At 39.8% G+C, this 17,889-nt stretch overlaps 2 protein-coding genes across 2 annotated transcripts; one reads left to right on the forward strand and one right to left on the reverse strand.

The window, feature by feature from the left end:
• Positions 1–2,702: 2,702 nt before the first annotated feature.
• On the reverse strand, positions 2,703–9,651 carry LOC307244997 (MOB-like protein phocein; the record flags this gene model as incomplete). The annotated part of the gene is made up of 8 exons (XM_080020408.1): positions 2,703–4,358; positions 6,154–6,265; positions 6,665–6,744; positions 6,845–6,931; positions 7,909–7,951; positions 8,273–8,373; positions 8,726–8,788; positions 9,592–9,651. The coding sequence occupies 8 exons, from the start codon at positions 9,649–9,651 to the stop codon at positions 4,227–4,229; spliced, it is 678 nt and encodes a 225-aa protein (XP_079876534.1). The 3' UTR covers positions 2,703–4,226.
• Positions 9,652–11,855: 2,204 nt separating this feature from the next.
• On the forward strand, positions 11,856–17,582 carry LOC307247688 (uncharacterized protein; the record flags this gene model as incomplete). The annotated part of the gene is made up of 6 exons (XM_080023811.1): positions 11,856–11,864; positions 12,614–12,856; positions 13,739–14,016; positions 14,371–14,389; positions 16,313–16,555; positions 17,310–17,582. 6 exons carry the CDS (start codon positions 11,856–11,858, stop codon positions 17,580–17,582), a joined length of 1,065 nt encoding a protein of 354 aa, XP_079879937.1.
• Between the last annotated feature and the right edge of the window lie 307 nt (positions 17,583–17,889).

The raw sequence follows: 17,889 nt of genomic DNA on the forward strand, positions 1-17,889 counted from the left end.
CCTTTCATGAAATGTATTAAAGGTATTATTCACATTTAAAATAGCAGAAAAGGGGACACAAACTAGCTAGTGGCAGTGAACATAGCGGGAGTACCGTTTCCTGTTCCCCATCGCGCGGATATCATGCTGCGAGACATCTGTGAATCACCGTCCAAAGCAAACACAACATCTTGACGCTGTGACTCCACTTTGCATTAATTCCCTCAGAGTGTTGCTACCTGCAGGAAAAAAATAACGTTTTTTCCATCTATTTTATCGGTCCATCGCTCCAAACCATTATCTAGAGGGAGACTCAATTAGGAGGAAAGCGGTGGGAACCCTGCGACCAGCAGCTTTCAGGGTAATTAAGGGAGCAGGCCCAACTGGGATAAAAGGGTGGCGAGATGGAGGGGTGGAAGGATGGAGGTTCTCAAGTGCAGTTGTTTTAAAGTCACTCTGGTTTGGTGTCTTTTCATTTTTCACTGGTTAGCTATAGCTAGCCAGTTTGAAACCTTATCTTTTGCAGTATAGTATATAAATATACTCACCACTCATCTTTTGCAGTACAGTATATTCATATATTAATGATATATATTAATGTATATAAAAAATGACTAATTCATACCTTTTTTACACTAAAGCGGGTTTACCTGGGTTTGTAAACACGCAAAAAATAGGCGATTGACACCCTTCCAATTGCCAGGAGAAATCTTGGGTTTTTTCCTGGTGTGTCGCGTGCTATGTTACGAACACATTAGATAAAGGGCGTGTCATGGTGCCAGTGTGATTGGGAACAAAATAGGTGAGGAGTCAGCAACTTCAACAAACGACATAAAACTGTAAAACTTGGGGTAAAGAAAGCATTCTGAGCGGTTCAAAACACTACAGTAAAAGCAGCATGGGGTATTCATGTCCTTCGGCGGCCGTTCTCCGAGAGCGGAGAGACCGGCTTGGGGCGGTGCTGGAGTGGCTCCGAGCCTGGCGAGAGCGTGACAGTTCTCCTAAAACATTTCATGGTCCCACAGACGGGAAAAAGTCATTACCTTCTGATTTTGGAATCTTAATCGGATATGAAATGTTTGATCGATACATGGATATTTCTGTCTATTTATGCACCAACGTCCGGAACGTCAACACACGTTGCATCGCACAGGTAAAGGGGCCAAAATGAGCGGGTCGCCCCGGGTGTCTTGTTTCCATCAGAGCCCATCAGAGGTGGAGCCGATAAAAACATGTCTATTGCAGGGTCATGAGACCCAGGACTGAAACCCAGGTTTACCTTTGCCACTGATGACAAATGACAGATGTTACTGTTTTTTGGTGCAGTAGGAAAGGGGTATTAGTGACCCACTTCACATGAGCGACTCACCAAAAGATGGGGAAACACTGCCCCCTGTGGACACTGTTGGATCCTACATGCTGCTCCATAACTTCATTCACCTGTTCTGATATTTTAAAACAACAAATATTATTAGCATTATGCCAACAAGTAGAATCAATAGAAAAACAAAATTTCATTGCACTATAATTCTAACATTATCCCAAATGTTTAGCACATGAACCCAAATATCAGAATTAGTTACTGTACAATCAACTCGTTGAATACAAAAAATACATAAATAAGTCATTGAAAGTGGTATAAAAGTTTGAAAAATATAAGTAACCTAAAGGCTTGTCATGGTCCATTTATATTTTGAATTCAGACCCAACAAAAATGTGAACTAAATAAAATAAGACTTCTGAATATGCTTAATTCCCAATAGGACATATATGTAAAGTTTTTTTCACATCATTTTAAAAGGGGCCCTAGGATGCTTTTCTTTATTTTCTGTCATATTTATGATGTTACAATGTCAGATGTTCATATTAGACGTGGCCAAAGTATAAAATAATGAGGTCAACTAATGACAAATGAATCGCTGTGAGGAAAACTCTCAGGCTTTCGACCGCTCGGTTTCCAACAATTTTTCCTATTCTCTGTATGAGCTGACGTCAGCTCGTCACAGATTTCTTTATACGGTCATCTGCTCCATCCGCAAGCTTTGAGCACAGCAACGAAAGTCAGAACAAACTTTAAAATGAGGCGTTATAGATCTAATGAGTAGAGATTCAGCAACTGAATTGCTTATTTCTCGCCTGTTCAGAAAGACGGTGAAGTCAGGTGTAATAAGTGAAGGTTTACAGACTAAATAGCTCAGTACCCCGAACTTGGGCTCACACCCAATTGGCTCACAGAACTAGGGGCCTCAGGAGGATGGCACCACCCACTAAACAGCCAGTCCTTGAACAGCATATATTAGAGGCATGTTAGAATGGCTAGAATGCAAAATCTGTGTGAATGAGGGGTATTTTCAACAAAAAAAAAAAAACCTTCAAAAACACATGTATTGGGGACCTCAGAGACCTATATGAACTTTAAGGAAAGTTTCTAACCATAGCATTCAAATATATCAAAATATCTAAGACAAATGTATATATTTTTTATCCATGAGAAAAAATGTGTGATGGTTACGAAATGTATAACTTTGTGCCGAATAGTAAACAAGCTAAAATACATTTATTTTTTAAATATCGCAAAATTTCATTTTGTCACTATCACCCTGCACTAGTATGCTTTTTTCCACATTATACACGGTTAAAAAAAACTGGACACGTTTTTTTACATAAACATTTTTTAATTAGAAAAACTTGAACGCATATCCACCAGGGACGACAAGATCTGATAAAATATAAAGCTTTAATATTATTCAAGGCAAACAGCTGGTTTATAAACATGAAAATAGAAAGAATTATTTTTAAATCCTGAGGCAGTGAGCGCTGAGAAATTTGGCTTAAATTGCCCCCTCCCAAAAAAGTAACAAATAAGTTAGAATTAAACACTCATTAAGGTCCAAACTATAGGTACAGTCACAACTACTCACGTAATAATTTAAATAAAAATAACTTGCAGTTTGTAACAGAATATTCCTGTCAATGTCATACATTTCCCAGCAATGTAGTGAAAGTCACCTTTCATTAACGTTATAATTTTTTACCTATAATGTAAATAAAGGTACATAAATAAATTATGTAAGTAAAAGTAAATAATTATGTTATATGGGGATAGTTATGTTTCTAACTGTTCAGTTAATAATTATTATTTCATTGGGAATAGTTACCTTTTCAGCCGTTAATGTGATAATTATTACATTATTGGGCATAATTAAAAATGATCCCGTTAATTTAATACTTATTAAGTTATCATGGGCTAGTAAAGTTTAACTAATTTAAGTAATAATACTACATTGTTAGCAATAGTTATATTTATTCCCTCTGTATGTTAATTAGAGGGATGTTTATGTTCATAATAATGTTATTAGCAACAGTTACATTTTTTTCCCAGTAATTTAATAATTATTATGTTATTGTTGGCTAGTTAGGTTTTACCCATTTATGTAATAATTATAACGTTATTGGGAGAAGGTTACATTTCTACCCTGTAATGTTATAATTGTCAGCGGGGGATAGTGGCGTTTAACGGTTAATTAAATAATTATTACTTTCTCAGAAATTGTTACTTTTTAGCTGTTAATGTCATAATTATTACATAATCGGGAATAGTTACATTTTTGCCATTCATCTAATGGTTATTCAATTATTGAGGGATAGTAAGGACATTTCAAATGCAACAGTCATAGCGTTATTGGGGATAAATACTTGTTTTTTCGCCAGATGTAATAATTATGATGTAACGGGGGAGAGTTACGTTAAAAGAATGGTTGAAATTAACTGTTGGCGACCTTTATTACATTGCTGGTAATCTAATTCCATTAAACAGAATTATTACACAAATTATTATTATTGCGTTAATGGGAAGTTATTACGTAAGTAGCATAACAAAGCCTTCCATAAAAAGACAAACTATGAAGAAAGTAAAAGGGAAAACTAAGAACCCAATACAATAGAAACGTCATTGACCATCACCACTCACCTGCATGCCACAGCGAAAACTGATTTTGTGGAACTAAATGAGGCAAAAAATAATAAACATTATTATAAGTATTTGATCGTACAACGCAGCCCCCTCTCTGTGTGTTGACTCACTGCACACAAGTTTGTCGGAAACAAAACAAACTGTAAATGTCCCGTCAATAGACGCCATCTTTTGTGTTTTACAGGAGTGGCAGTAGACTGTTGTAGTTATTTGGTTGGTTGACTGACTGGTTAGTTAGTTGACTGACTGGTTAGTTGGTTGGATGGTTAGCTGGTTAGGCCTCGCCCTCTCCCTCCATCTCATCCTCCATCTCGTCCTCCATGATGGGGACGATCAGGTTGTCCTTGGACATCAGGTTGTACTTGGTGACGAAAAGAGTGAAGCGGTGGCATAGGAATGTCTCGTTCTGGAGGGTGTTAGAAAAATGATAATATAAATCATAATAATAATAACAGTAATAATAAAAAAAATACCTTTGATTTGTATAGTGCTTTTCCCAATGCTCAAAGACAATTTACAATAAAATCACAGGACATAAAACAATGTATGAAGTAAACAGTAAATCTAAGCATATTTTATTCACAATTCTAAACTGGTAAAATAAGTAATAAAAATTAAAAAAACAGTAGTTTATAGATGGAAGAACATCTTTGGCTGTTTGAGGCCCAGTACCTCTACTTGACATCTATCTCCACTCAATCTGACCTCTACCTGACCTCCATTCGACTTTTACCTCTACCTCTCCAGTCAACCTCAACTCTACCCTACCTCTCTCTACTGTACTTTACCTCCACAGGGAACTGAGTCTGCATAAATGTACAGTTTATCTATATATTTATATGGAGGTATTTGACAATCAAAATTTATACTATAAATTAATACTATTATATAATTATATAACCCAGAATCGCGATCGTGATGCCGCGCCTTGCGGCCGCCTGCACGAGCGCCTCGTGTCGATTATGCACATTTAAGTACTTAACTTATTGTGCGTAATCACCGGGTGTCATGACATTTCACTGCATATATGTATGACCTTTTGTATATGTATGTGACAAATAACCTCTTGAATCTTGAATCTTGGATCTTGAATCGATCTAAATGTACCATGAATCTAATGATGGCCCGATTCTAAAGTTAGGAATCGCTTGACTGAAGCTTTGATGCTAATTCTGCTGCGGAAGACTCGCTGATCTAACATTACACATCATGTTACTTAATAAAACAGATATTTGCTTAATGGTATTTGTTTTTGTTTGGAGACACGGGGAAGGGGACGCACAGTAGACTAGAGATTTCTGCCTCTCCATTACACCTGATCCAAGGCGGATCAGGACAGTGGATTGCCATTTAAAACAGTCAGGTTTAAAATGTTTGTTTCATATAAATAGAAACGGATGAAAAGAAATATATCATATTAAATAAAAACACAGGAAAACCAGTACGGAACTGGCACGACGCGGTGCGTATGGCGCAGCGCTCTCTGGAGGAGAAAGAAAAAACTCCATTTCAATTCTCTGTTAGGTTTATATTTTTCATTATCCATAGAAGTAAGAAATTAAGGAAACTAAATAAATCAACATTTTTCTCTAAATCCCAGTCCAGCCTAAACCCTGCGCTGCATCCAAATGTGCTGTTCAGAGCTTCTGAACAGCTAACTAACTGATTATGATATTGTGACGTTCTAGAAGGCGAAGAAGCCGCACGGCTGTTATTACACACTGAGGTTTATTGCTACCTTCCAGGCTACTGTTTTGGCCATAACCTACACTGTTGCAAAGACATCCAAACAACCAGCCCCGCACATTCCGTCTCACGAACATAACTGACAACCTGATAACTTGTCATAACTGACAATTAAATATACTCCAATGCATCTAGGGTAATAACAATATTTTATATTACAATACCAAAATCACGATATATTAGATATACTATTATATCTAAATGTCATAAAGTAACAAAATACTTTGGAAAATGAATGTCTACATTAAAGAAATGTTAAGAACTATATCAGATTGCACCGTGTCGCACCGAATCAAATCATTCCATATTACAATGTATCGTCTCTGAATCGTATCGTAGCCCATGTATCTACGTATCAGATCAACTTATAAAGGGAGAGATGCCCACCCTTAATGGGAAGCATTTTAGGAAAATAGGAACATTTTACGGGTACTTCTTAAACTTGACCGCCATACCTCGTAGGTGTCAAAGATCTGCCGGTGGTGGAAGTAGGCATGGGAGAAGATCCTGTAGATCCTCCGGCACACGGAACCCAGCTTGGCCACCGATGACTCCTTGATGCTCACCCTGGAGAACCAGACCCACATTAGGGAGAAAAGTCTAAATTTCACTGGAGAAAATACTGTATACAATCATTTATTTACAATATCAAAACTCCCATTTTGCTGAATGTATCAGGGGATTATATAAGTAACGCTGGCATATTCAAAACATTACAGGGGGAAAATGAAGTTCAATAGGTTACTATGGAGGTTCCCAAAGACAGGTCTGCTGCCCCCAAGGCGACCTTGCAGGGGCTCCAGATAGATTTTATAGTTTTGGGAGGTGAAATTAGCTTTTTCTAGTAGTTATAGTTACATACTATATATACATACGAGATTTATTAAATGTTGAACCACATGGCAGTTTATTAGTAGTAGTAGTGGTGGTAGTACTACTACAACTACTACTAGTGTTGTGTTGTACCTGCTGGGGAAATACTTGTTACTGTTGAGGAGGCAGGCGGCTCCGTCCAGAGTGTGTCTGGTGTAGTCGATGGCCGGGCACTTCAAAATAAAATAAAAATAAATAAATGTCACATTATGTGGCAAAAAGAATAAAAGTATTTGCCACAAAACAACAGATGAGTGAATGTAACTGCATCACCTCTTTGGGCGTCTTGTGAGCGGCACAGAGGAAGATCCACTGCTCGGTGGCCGTCATCTGGGTGCAGGTGTCTGGGAAGCACTCGCCCTGTGGAAACAGGAAACTGTTGTTAGTGTTCTAGATATTGTTTTTGATATTTATTATTGTGTATCTGTAGTCCCCACGAGCATCTTTCATTTTAAAACCAGGCAACAGGTGGATTTTCAAGAGCGATAATGATTGGAAATCATCAGCTCAGGGTTGACGCTTCAAGCTAAAGCTAAACGAAATCATAATTTGTTTATTCTAATATTAATTAAATACAGAATTTACAGAGCACAGGACAAGTAATTGGTATATAAGGGTGTGAATTATGATTGTTTTGTATTAATATGTATTTACTAAGTTATTTACTTATTTTATTGAAAGCATTACACTTTTTTTTTTTTTTTTCCTCCACGCTTTTTTTTTTTCTTCTTTATTATTATTAATTGCTAAACGGAATATGAACCCAAAGTGCCCTGAGACTACCAGCTCTGCAGCGCAGTCTGTTTTCAAATACAAGGAACAATCTGTACGCATTGATCAGAGGATCTTTTTTTAAATTTCAGGCCAAGTTTGTTGACCCACAAGGAATTGGATGATGGTTTGCAGTGACTCTCACTGGTTGTCACCTCCGTAGTATTGTATTCATATAAATTAAACTGCACATTACATACTATATTATATTTTATGCATACCAATACCCATACTGCTACTCGGCCCCAGCTATTGCCTTTTAACTTAAATAAACCTGTATGCAGAGTAACGCTTTTTCTTTTGTATTTTCTGAGGCTTTTTGTTCTTTGTGAATTTGGCTATTTTTGTTTTATTTTTTCAAACTGCTCGACTTAATCCAATTATCTGATTAGCAACGCATCGATCTCACCAAGAAAAACTCCTCGTATGTGAAAATGTACTTGCAAAATAAACGCCATGAAGGCCTGAATCCATTCTGATTAAGTTGATGTGCGGGGAAAAAAAACCAAAAGAACTAATAAAGAAAATGAAGAAGATGAAGAAATCCAGAGCATCGAGCATCGTACCTGTAGCTTCACCGCCAGGACGTTCAGCTCCAAACAAAACTGCCTAAAAACACAAAACACAGTTCAAATGTTAAAGTAAATACAGCTAAAATGAAAGTAAAATAAAAACGTTTCAAAGTACATTTCTGCGAATGTAGATTTGGACGTTTTCTCCTGGCAGTAATGAAAAACTAATAATGAAGCGACAGGACAGTGTGACGGATGGTCACAAAATGTGTACCATGCATAAATAAAGTAGGACTTGGGAGTGTTCAATTCCCCTTAAAATCGGCCGAAAACAAGTGATTTTGGAACCTGTCGATTATGTAACAATTGCGGCAGCTCAATGACAGTGACATCCACCCTGTGATCAGGCGGTAACTACCTGAGGTGCTCGTACTTCCAGACACCCTCGTCCTGACCCTCTGGAGGATCCAGGATCTTCTCGATGTCGGCGCAGTCCGACCGCACGCTCTGTTGGATGTACTGGGACCCAGACACAACCTCCATCACTTTCATCCTGTCTACCTCAACATTCTGCGGTTTTAAGTGTTCGGTTGTCTTCCTCACTCTTCTAATGGATCTCTTAAATCGTGTTCGTCTGAACCAGCTGCATTTAACTGAAATGATTTGTGTATTTCACATAATAATCGTACTTCTTCTCGGGTTTTTTATTCTGTAAAGCACTTTGTGACCTGTTCGGACAAATGCTGTGTACAAAGTTGCCAATACTGTATTGTTTTTTGGTTGTTTTTTTTTAATTCAGCTAGCTCCTCACTACGGCGGTTTACTCATGTTAGCTCATGTGAAGTGACGATAACTACTGATGTTAACCAACCTGCTGCACAGCCAGGGTGCTGTCCATGTCTTCAAACGACTCGTCCGGCCAACTGTAGAAATCCTGGACACACAACGCGCTCATTTATTCAACTTACGTGTAAGTTAATAAATGTACACCGCTGGTTCACCACCGGGTTGGTTGAACCAGCCTGGTCTGAGCTGGTTATCTCAACAACCTGAGGCCAAATGACAGCTGCGCGGACTTAACTTCGCAACTCTTGAAAGAGCTCAAACCCCAACATTCAAACGCTTTCTAATCTTCGTTGTTTGTTTGTTTGTTTGTTTGTTTTTTTAACTGGACGGTTAATCGTAGAGCCAGTTAAACACCGAGTTCATCTGAACTAGTCCGAGCTGCTAGCTAACTCAACCTGGCAGCGGACGGAATCAGCTGACGCCAAATGACAGCTGCACGGAATAAACTTCACAGCATTTAAAACACGAACATTTAAGCGCTGATATGCACGTTTTCTTTGAACAAAAAAAAACAAAAAACGATTAAATTCAAAATCGTTTTTTCGGTGGCTTTTTTTGAATACTGAGATGAAGTGTTGATTAACAATACACGTTTCTAGTTCGTTGGGAGTACGCCTAGCCTCGCTACCGCCACAGATATCTTAGGTGTAGCCTAGCAGTCGTTGAGCTAGGCTAAGTTGTAGCTGTGTCTGGGTCCGAATTCCTGTAGCTTAGCAGCAGCTAAGCTAGACTAACGGGTCACTCTTGGGAAGGCAGGCTAATTTGTATCTGTAACCGGGTTCTACTTTCTGTAGGTCAGCTGTAGATAAACAGGGCTAAGAACGGCTGAGTTAGTAACCCAACGGCTAGTTAGTGTGATTTACAGTGGTCATTGTGGTTTAAATCCCTTACATTGGCTTTGGTCCCCGGCCGGTTCCTCCTCAGGACGACTGTCGTCTCCGCCATCACCATGTCGACTCTGTGGATGAACTGGTTTTTTTTCCTCTTCATTTCATTTTCAAAGTTCCGGAATATAAAATCAATTTTGAATATGATTAAAAAAATAAAAAAATAAAAAGTAACAACACAAATATATATGACAATACAAATTCACCATTATAATTTAACTTTTTTGTAAAACTTTTTTATTCTTCAATTTTTTTATGTTAATTCATCAAAAAACGTTTTAAATACAATTTGAAAAACACAGCGGTGATTTGAGAATAACTACAGTGGTCAAACACATAAACAAAATCAAGAAATACAAATAAATACACATACAATATCCAATATACAAATTTACATACAAAACATATCGAGTATGTTCCTTTTTCCTATATTTCTTTTTATGGAACTTTCATGTAAAAAGGGAGAAAAAAAATCATCAAATAAAACGAAATTATATAAACGATGAGGTGAGAAACAAACGGTCGAATAAACAAACAAAATCAACAAACGTACAAACAAGTAATGACATAAAAGTATATTTTCACTTTTTTTGTAAATTCGTTAAAATACATTTTCAATATAATTCAAAAATAAAAATGATTTAATGGAAAAAAAAAAAAAAAAAGTGGTCGGACAAATAAACAACATTTAAAAAGATGAATGAATGAAAATATAAATTGTGTGTGATTAAAACAAAAACGCATCTGAGAATTACATGACATTCATGATGCATTCCATAGAAGTCAGTAATCGGAAATTCCGAGTGGCGGTGTTTTTCCAATGTTTCCTATGTTACGGTTACACATGGAAGCACAGTCCAAGATCCAGTCCAGGTTTCAGTCTAAATCCAGTCCAGGATCCAATCCAAGATCCATTCCAAGATCCGGGGGGGGGGGGGGGGCACAATTGGAGCTCCCAGTCCAGAAGGATCTGCTCTCACAGGCCCAAGGAGGCTTCATCGACCCTTGAGGGTATGGTGGCGTTCATCAAACGCCTTGGGACCTGGAGTTGGTCCTGGGACGGTGAACGCTAAATGGCTGTCACTCAAGGCAGTGTTTCCGTCGTCAGCGATCTGCAAGGAGAGTGGGGGAGCTGCACCAGGTGCTGGTGGCCGGTCAGGGGCTGGGGTTGGGATGCCGTTGGCCCGCTCGCTTGGGCGGCCCCTTCACCCTTGTGGTCACTGGCCATGACGTCACGCAGGGCCTGTGAGGCTCTAGGTAGCGCCTGCCGCCTAAGCATACACTGGCAGCAGGCAGCATCTGGCTGTCCTGACGGTTCAGGGGTGTGTAAATATTATACATTTGTATATAGCTTGTTTGTAGCGTGGGCTTGGACCCAATCGGGTTGTGTATGTGGTCAGTGCGCTGGGGTTGGTTTTAGGATTCCCAGACTGCTCCGCTTCTTTGCGAGGTGTCCCCATACATATGGAATATTAGCTTGGTGGAGAGATAGTCTCTTCACTTAGACAACAACATTGGTTCAAACCGGGATTGTTTTTTAACACGGAGGCCATGTTAGGCCGGAGTGACCGAAGTCATCAGTGCATTCATTTAACTCCGACTTTGCATTCTTCTAAAAAAATAATTTTGAAAGATTAAAATTATTCCTCTGAGAATTCCATTCACAACTCAGAGCTCAGTGAATCAACTCATCTGACTTGTGACACCGACTGAATCAAACAACCGAAGAGTTGGAAAATTGAACCTTTTACAGAGTCGCTCTTAAATAGCAGAAACTCCAGAAAGAGCCAAACTTTTCATCCCTACAAACTATACATTTAGAAAGCAGATCAGGCACATTTAATTTAATTCAAAGTGTACCCACTTATCATATTATGTTATATAAAATGTTATTGGCAGATGAAGTTTGCCACCATTGGTGTTTTCTATCTATAGCTTACTGTACCGACGGGGTCGAACCCAAGCATTGAATTAAATTTCTGCTTGATGTGCAGCATTCTGCACTATGAACATGAATCTGTTTTATTGTGGCCGAGTGTTACTATGGTGCAGGCGTGGATAATGTGCCAAGCAAGGACATCTGCATTGATGAATCAGGGTTTTTATCTGTCTGGCCTGGATCAGGACCTTGGCACGGCAGCAAAAGCTCCAAATCCCTGGTCATTTGACTGACAAAAGGTGGTCTAATCCGACCACCTTTGATTTAGCGTTATAAAATAGCCCAGCATCCCTGTGCTGGCGATACCACGGATCTAAGCTCGGTGCAGGATGAGTAAGGTAAGGAATGAGAAAAACAATGTTTTTTATTTTTTATTTATTATGGTATTATTGTATTATTCATGGTATTTTGCCATTAATTCCGAAAAAGAAGATGAAGTAACCTTTCCCTTTGGAACATTGTACCGCATATGTTAGGATCATGGAAACTGGAGACAAAACTGTTATTCATTTATCAGATTCACAATCTGTTTATTTGGCAATGTAGGCTTTCATTTACAAGGAATTTGTCTTGTTGTAGTCGGTGCATTGCAGTGCAGACAGACGAGTAGCAAAAAAATTAAAGTTAAGAGTAAAATACATATACAAAATGTGCACAATGCACATTGCACAAGATATAGATAAATTAAAAGGCTAAAAACAAACACATATATAAAATATAAAAAAGATATAATGATTAATCAAATAATAATGATAATAAACTGTATACATACAAATACATGAAAAACATGTGAATTATATTAATTAAATAATGATAATAATAAAAATATATAATATAAAGTGTATAAACATATATATATGTGTATATATAATATATAAAAATGTATGAAAAAAATATGTATAGATATACCTATATGTTTTATTATTTTATATTTTTAACCCTTTTAATATATCTCGATATACTGTATATATAGAAACTAAATATACACAATATACAAAATATGCTCTATGCACAAGATAGAGATAAATTATGGGTGGCTGTAATCCCAATGCTGACATTTTTGAATTTTAATTTTTTTTTTAACCAGATCACTTTTTACGAGGACAAGAACTTCCAGGGGCGCTCGTATGAGTGCGACTCGGACTGCGCTGACATGCACCCGCACTTCAGCCGCTGCAATTCCATCCGGGTGGACAGCGGCTGCTGGGTGCTGTACGAGAGACCCAACTACACCGGGTACCAGTACGTCCTGACCCGGGGTGAGTACCCCGAGTACCAGCGCTGGATGGGTTACAACGACACCATCCGCTCCTGCAGGACCTTCTCTTATGTGAGTACCACAGGGATGGTGGGATGGATGGAGGGGTGGATGGTGAGGTGGATGGGTGGATGGTGGGGGGGATGGATGGTGGGAGGCATGGTGGGATGGATACACAGATGGTGCGATGGATGCAAAGTGGGATGGCTGGATGGTGGGAGGGAGGGGTGGAAAGATGGGTGAATGGAAGGAAGGATAGATGGATGGATGGATGATGGATGGATGAACAGTGGGGTGGATGGATTGTGGGATGGATTGGTGGATGGAGGGATGGATCAGCTGCTGCAGGGCCTTCTCTTATGTGAGTACCACCGGGGGGATGGGGGCTGGATTAATGTATGTGTGAATGGATGGATGGCTACAACTACACCACATCCACTCCTGAAGGACTTTTACTTATGTGAGTACCACAGCGGGGATTGGAGGGATGGATAGATGGTGGGATGGATATATTTACTAGAGATGTAGGAACTAGGTTAAATGGTGGAGCGAAGGATAGATGATAGGACAGATGGAGTAAATATCTTTACTATAGACGTAGAGACAAGTTTAGATTGATGGAGGGACAGATGGTGGGATGGACGTACGAAGGGATGGATGGATGGAATGCGGAATGTAGGTACAGATGGATGGTTGGATGGATGATTAGATGGATGATGAGAGGAATGAATGGATGGATGTATGGGATGGATGGATAAAGGGTTGGATGGGCTACAACGACCTGACCATGCACTCCTGCAGGACCTTCACTTATGTGAGTACCAGAGGGGATGGAGGGATGGACGGATAGATGCATGGTGGGATGGATGGTGGGACGGATCATGGTGGGACGGATGGATCCTTAAGCCCCGTCGCCCTCGCTAGCCTGACCTGTGTGTGCATGTAATGTCCCAGCAGACCAGCGGGGGGCCGTACCGGATGAGGATCTATGAGCGTCCAGACTTCCAGGGCCAGATGATGGAGTTCAATGAGGACTGTGACTCGGTGCACGAGCGCTTCCGCAGCCGCGACATCTACTCATGCAACGTGATGGACGGCTACTGGACGCTGTACGAGCATCCCAACTACAGGGGGCGCCAGTACTTCATGAGGCCCGGCGAGTACCGCAAGTTCAGCGACTGGGGCGCCACCTGCGCCACCACCGGCTCCTTCCGCCGCATCACAGACTTTTAGCCACTTTTAGTGACCGCTGAGCACGCTAGTAAATAAAATTGAGTTGCTAAACAGTTCCTGGTTGTCATGGTTTTATTCCTCAAATCTGTGTGTTGTGTGTAAATTCCTGAGCATGTCATGTCTTATGTGTCATCAACAATCAAATAAGTGTAAGACTCGGGAGCCCAAAATTAAAGCTAAATGAAGCTGAACTACCAAAAGAAGCTAATATTGCAACTTAAAGAAGGAAAATACTAATTTCATTTTCGATGATTTTCAGGATTAAATCGGATAAAAAAAAACGTAAATAGCAAACATGAAATTCAAATGTTTGTTGTAAGGTTTGACGCTAACTTTTATAAATGGTTGCCAAGTTGGCAGTCCGCATCCACTGTTGGTTGGAAAGACTGATATAATGGTTGCCGAAATGTATGGTTGAGTGATAATGATTGCACTTGTTTCACCATGTTTTACAAAGAGCAACCAGACCTCACAAGATGGTTCAGACCTCCAAAATCTGGCAAATTCTGGGGCAACTGAGCAACTATTATTGTCAGGCCCTGATGTTGTAACAATGCTAAAATTATGTTCTTTTAATAAATAGTTTCAAATTATTATTATAAGAATATTTGTTTAACCCTCGAATGATGGTCACAAAGATCACCAATGACCTGGATGATTGTTTTCCTGCTTCATGTTTCAAACAACAATAGTTTAAACAATATATTTTCAGGAATTCCTTAATAAGGCATTTTTTGAATGACATGAACTCATTGTTTCTTAATTAGTTCAGTTGAATTATGTAACCAAAATTATGAATAAAAACAAAACAAATTTTAACCCAGGTTATGTCATTGCCATGCCATTGTTCCGATGGCCCATTATTCCAAAACCCCAATAGTAAATGTAAAAAAAATGAAAATGTCCCATTGGATATGGAAGATGCCCTAACGCTAACCCTAATCTCTAACCTTATACCTAAACCTAACCATCTCTAACCTTTTACCTAAACTTAACCATCTCTAAACTTTTACCTGAACTTAACCATCTCTAACATTATACTTAAACTTAACCATCTCTAACCTAATACCTAAACTGAACCATCTCTAACCCGACATTTTCCATACAACTGGAGCTTTGGAATAATGGGCTGTTGGAACAATGTACAGTCCCCTTATTTTTGCCCTGACATATGCGTCAAAACTTAAAAAGCCTCTGAAGGGGTACATCACAGGTTTAGGCTAAAATGGACTAAAATGTAAGCTTTCCTCATTCTAAATGCAATAATACAGTTTGTTTTGCGTCTGTTGCTATGAGCAACCGCCCTTGAGGAGTCCAACCTGAGGATTGTTCATTTTAATCAAATAAGCACATTGTTTGCCCACACCTCCCAGAATCCAAAACCCCCCCAATCCAGCTATGTTTCCAGGCCTGTCAATCAGATAAATACCTGCGGGAAGATTCTGGCTGATTCATGGTCCTGGTGTGGTACCTTTGGCCCAATCGGTCAAAGGGGGTTTGAAACTTGCCTCATTGGCAGAGCCCCCCACCCAGAACAATGCTCTGCTGGACAGAAGAAAGAGACCTTTTTGGGACATTTTTGGGACCTTTTGTCGGAGAGGAGAAGAACGTTTAACACAACCTTTCATGGACCGATGGTAGAAACTTCTGCTTTCAAACATCAAGTTAGCTTATCCCTCATCAAATACCATATTCAATAAATAGAAATTCAACAAAAGTTTGGACAATCTAGGCCTAATTTCCATCACATCAACAAATGGACCAATAACCCTTACCTAAGAACAAGCTCATTATTTCACATCCAATTGCTATTAGTCTGGTCTTTACAAAATGGTGATGAAGAGAAGCTGACAGAGGGAAAGATCCCGGGAGGAATTCTCATTTGAATGACAACAGGGAGCGTCGCACCTTTTTCCAGAGCTCCAAGCTATATAAAGACTCCTAATTGAGCCAGAGGAATAAATGTCGAAGGTCACACCAACAGCAAACATGGGCAAGGTAGGAGTTCATTTCTGTATCCGTATCTGCATAACGAATGTGATTTTTAGATATATTTCATATTTAGTTGTAGCTTGCTACATTTTAGTTGTATTGGATTGAGGGTAAAACTGATAAAATGACTGTATGCAGGTATTAAAGCTATTTCTAGTTTTGGCTAGAGTTTTCCAATAGGATTCTATGAACCAAAGAGTTGTTTAGGGTAATGTTCGTTCTGTTTGTTAATGATATTTAACATTTTCAGCCATTGTTGTGTCGCCAACTACCAGCCATCTCCTTCTCTGTTCATCCCTTTAGATCATCTTCTACGAGGACAGGAACTTCAGTGGCCAGCACCACGAGTGCATGAGCGACTGCGCCGACCTAAACTCCTACTTCAACCGCTGCCAGTCCATCCGGGTGGAGAGTGGCATGTTTATGATCTACGACCATGCCAACTACAAGGGCCACCAACACTTTCTGAGCAGGGGCGAGTACTCGGACTACCAGCGCATGATGGGCATGACCGACTGTGTCAGGTCCTGCCGCATGATCCCCATGGTAAAAAGCTGTTAGAGAGACTTCTTGGTTGGCTCAGTCTCAATCTGGGTTTTTAAAACATTACTACTTATCTTGAAGGTACAGAATTCATGTAATGTTTATGTAATTTTATTAGCCTCTCGTTGCCCATATCTGCTCCAGACTTGATATGCTACGGTACATCTCGGAGGGCGCCAAGAAGTTAAAATATTTAACTTGTGCAAAGACGGGCCGTAAATATTCCTGTATGAGTTAATCAGCTCAGCAAGTTTTCCCTCGAACTTCTCCATTTTGAAATGAAATCAGGATAAATGCTCCTCGCCCGCCTCAAGCCAAGTCACAAATTCTCAGAGGTGCGCGACATCGGATAGGTTCCCTCGTGCCATGGCGCTAGCCCCTGGTGATGTCATTATCTTTTATGTTATCAGTTAATCTATGATTGTTTGTTAAGGTTAACAACTATCGATTAAGGAAAATTCCTTTAAATTTATATCCCTAGTTAGGTGTTAAATGGCTTTGAGTAGATTCATGTCATTTACATTGATATGATGCTAATTAGCAAACCCACACTGTTGACTTAAAGTGCTGGAATGGAACTGTACTTTCTGAACTCAGATTTTCCAGCTCTGCAATTATCATTTTGAAACTGACATCTTTCACTTTGAGAAAGCAACCAAGCTCAGAGAGCCAAGAAATCAGCCATCCTCCCATTCCACTTGTCCAGAAGTCACTGACCTGTTATTTTGTTGTTTTTTTCCCGCCTTGCCCTTGCCAGCACCGCGGAAACTTCTGCATGCGTCTGTACGAGCGCTCCGACATGTCAGGCCAGATGATGGAGCTGAGCGACGACTGCCCCAATGTCCGTGATCGTTTCCACATGTCTGAGGTCAGCTCCTGCAGCATCAGTGACGGCCACTGGCTGATGTACGAGCAGCCCAACTACCACGGCAGGATGTTCTACCTGAGGCCCGGAGACTACCGCTGCTTCAATGACTGGGGTGCCTCCAGCCCCCTTGTGGGCTCCATCCGTCGCCTGATGGACCTCTGAGGAGGACAAGGAGGAGAGGAAGGAGAAGGGGAAGGAGGTCCTCTTCAGGTGTCTGCTCTACGCCGTGTTCCACACACTGAATAAAATGGTGTCGGTCCGTGGATCTCACTTGTCAAGTCTCCTTGTTGCTTTGGTTTCAAGTGTAGTTCATTCCTTATTCCACAACATGAAACGACTGGGTCTTTCTGTACTCAAAGACTGATATAGGCCCCCCCAAAAAACCTATAAAATAATTTTCCCTATACTACATATAATGTACAATAACCATGGTCATATTAAAGAGTTCTTATAGCCAAATTGTTAATTC

This window comes from Zeus faber (assembly GCF_960531495.2).
Source record: "Zeus faber genome assembly, chromosome: 2".
Taxonomy (NCBI): Eukaryota; Metazoa; Chordata; class Actinopteri; order Zeiformes; family Zeidae; genus Zeus; species Zeus faber.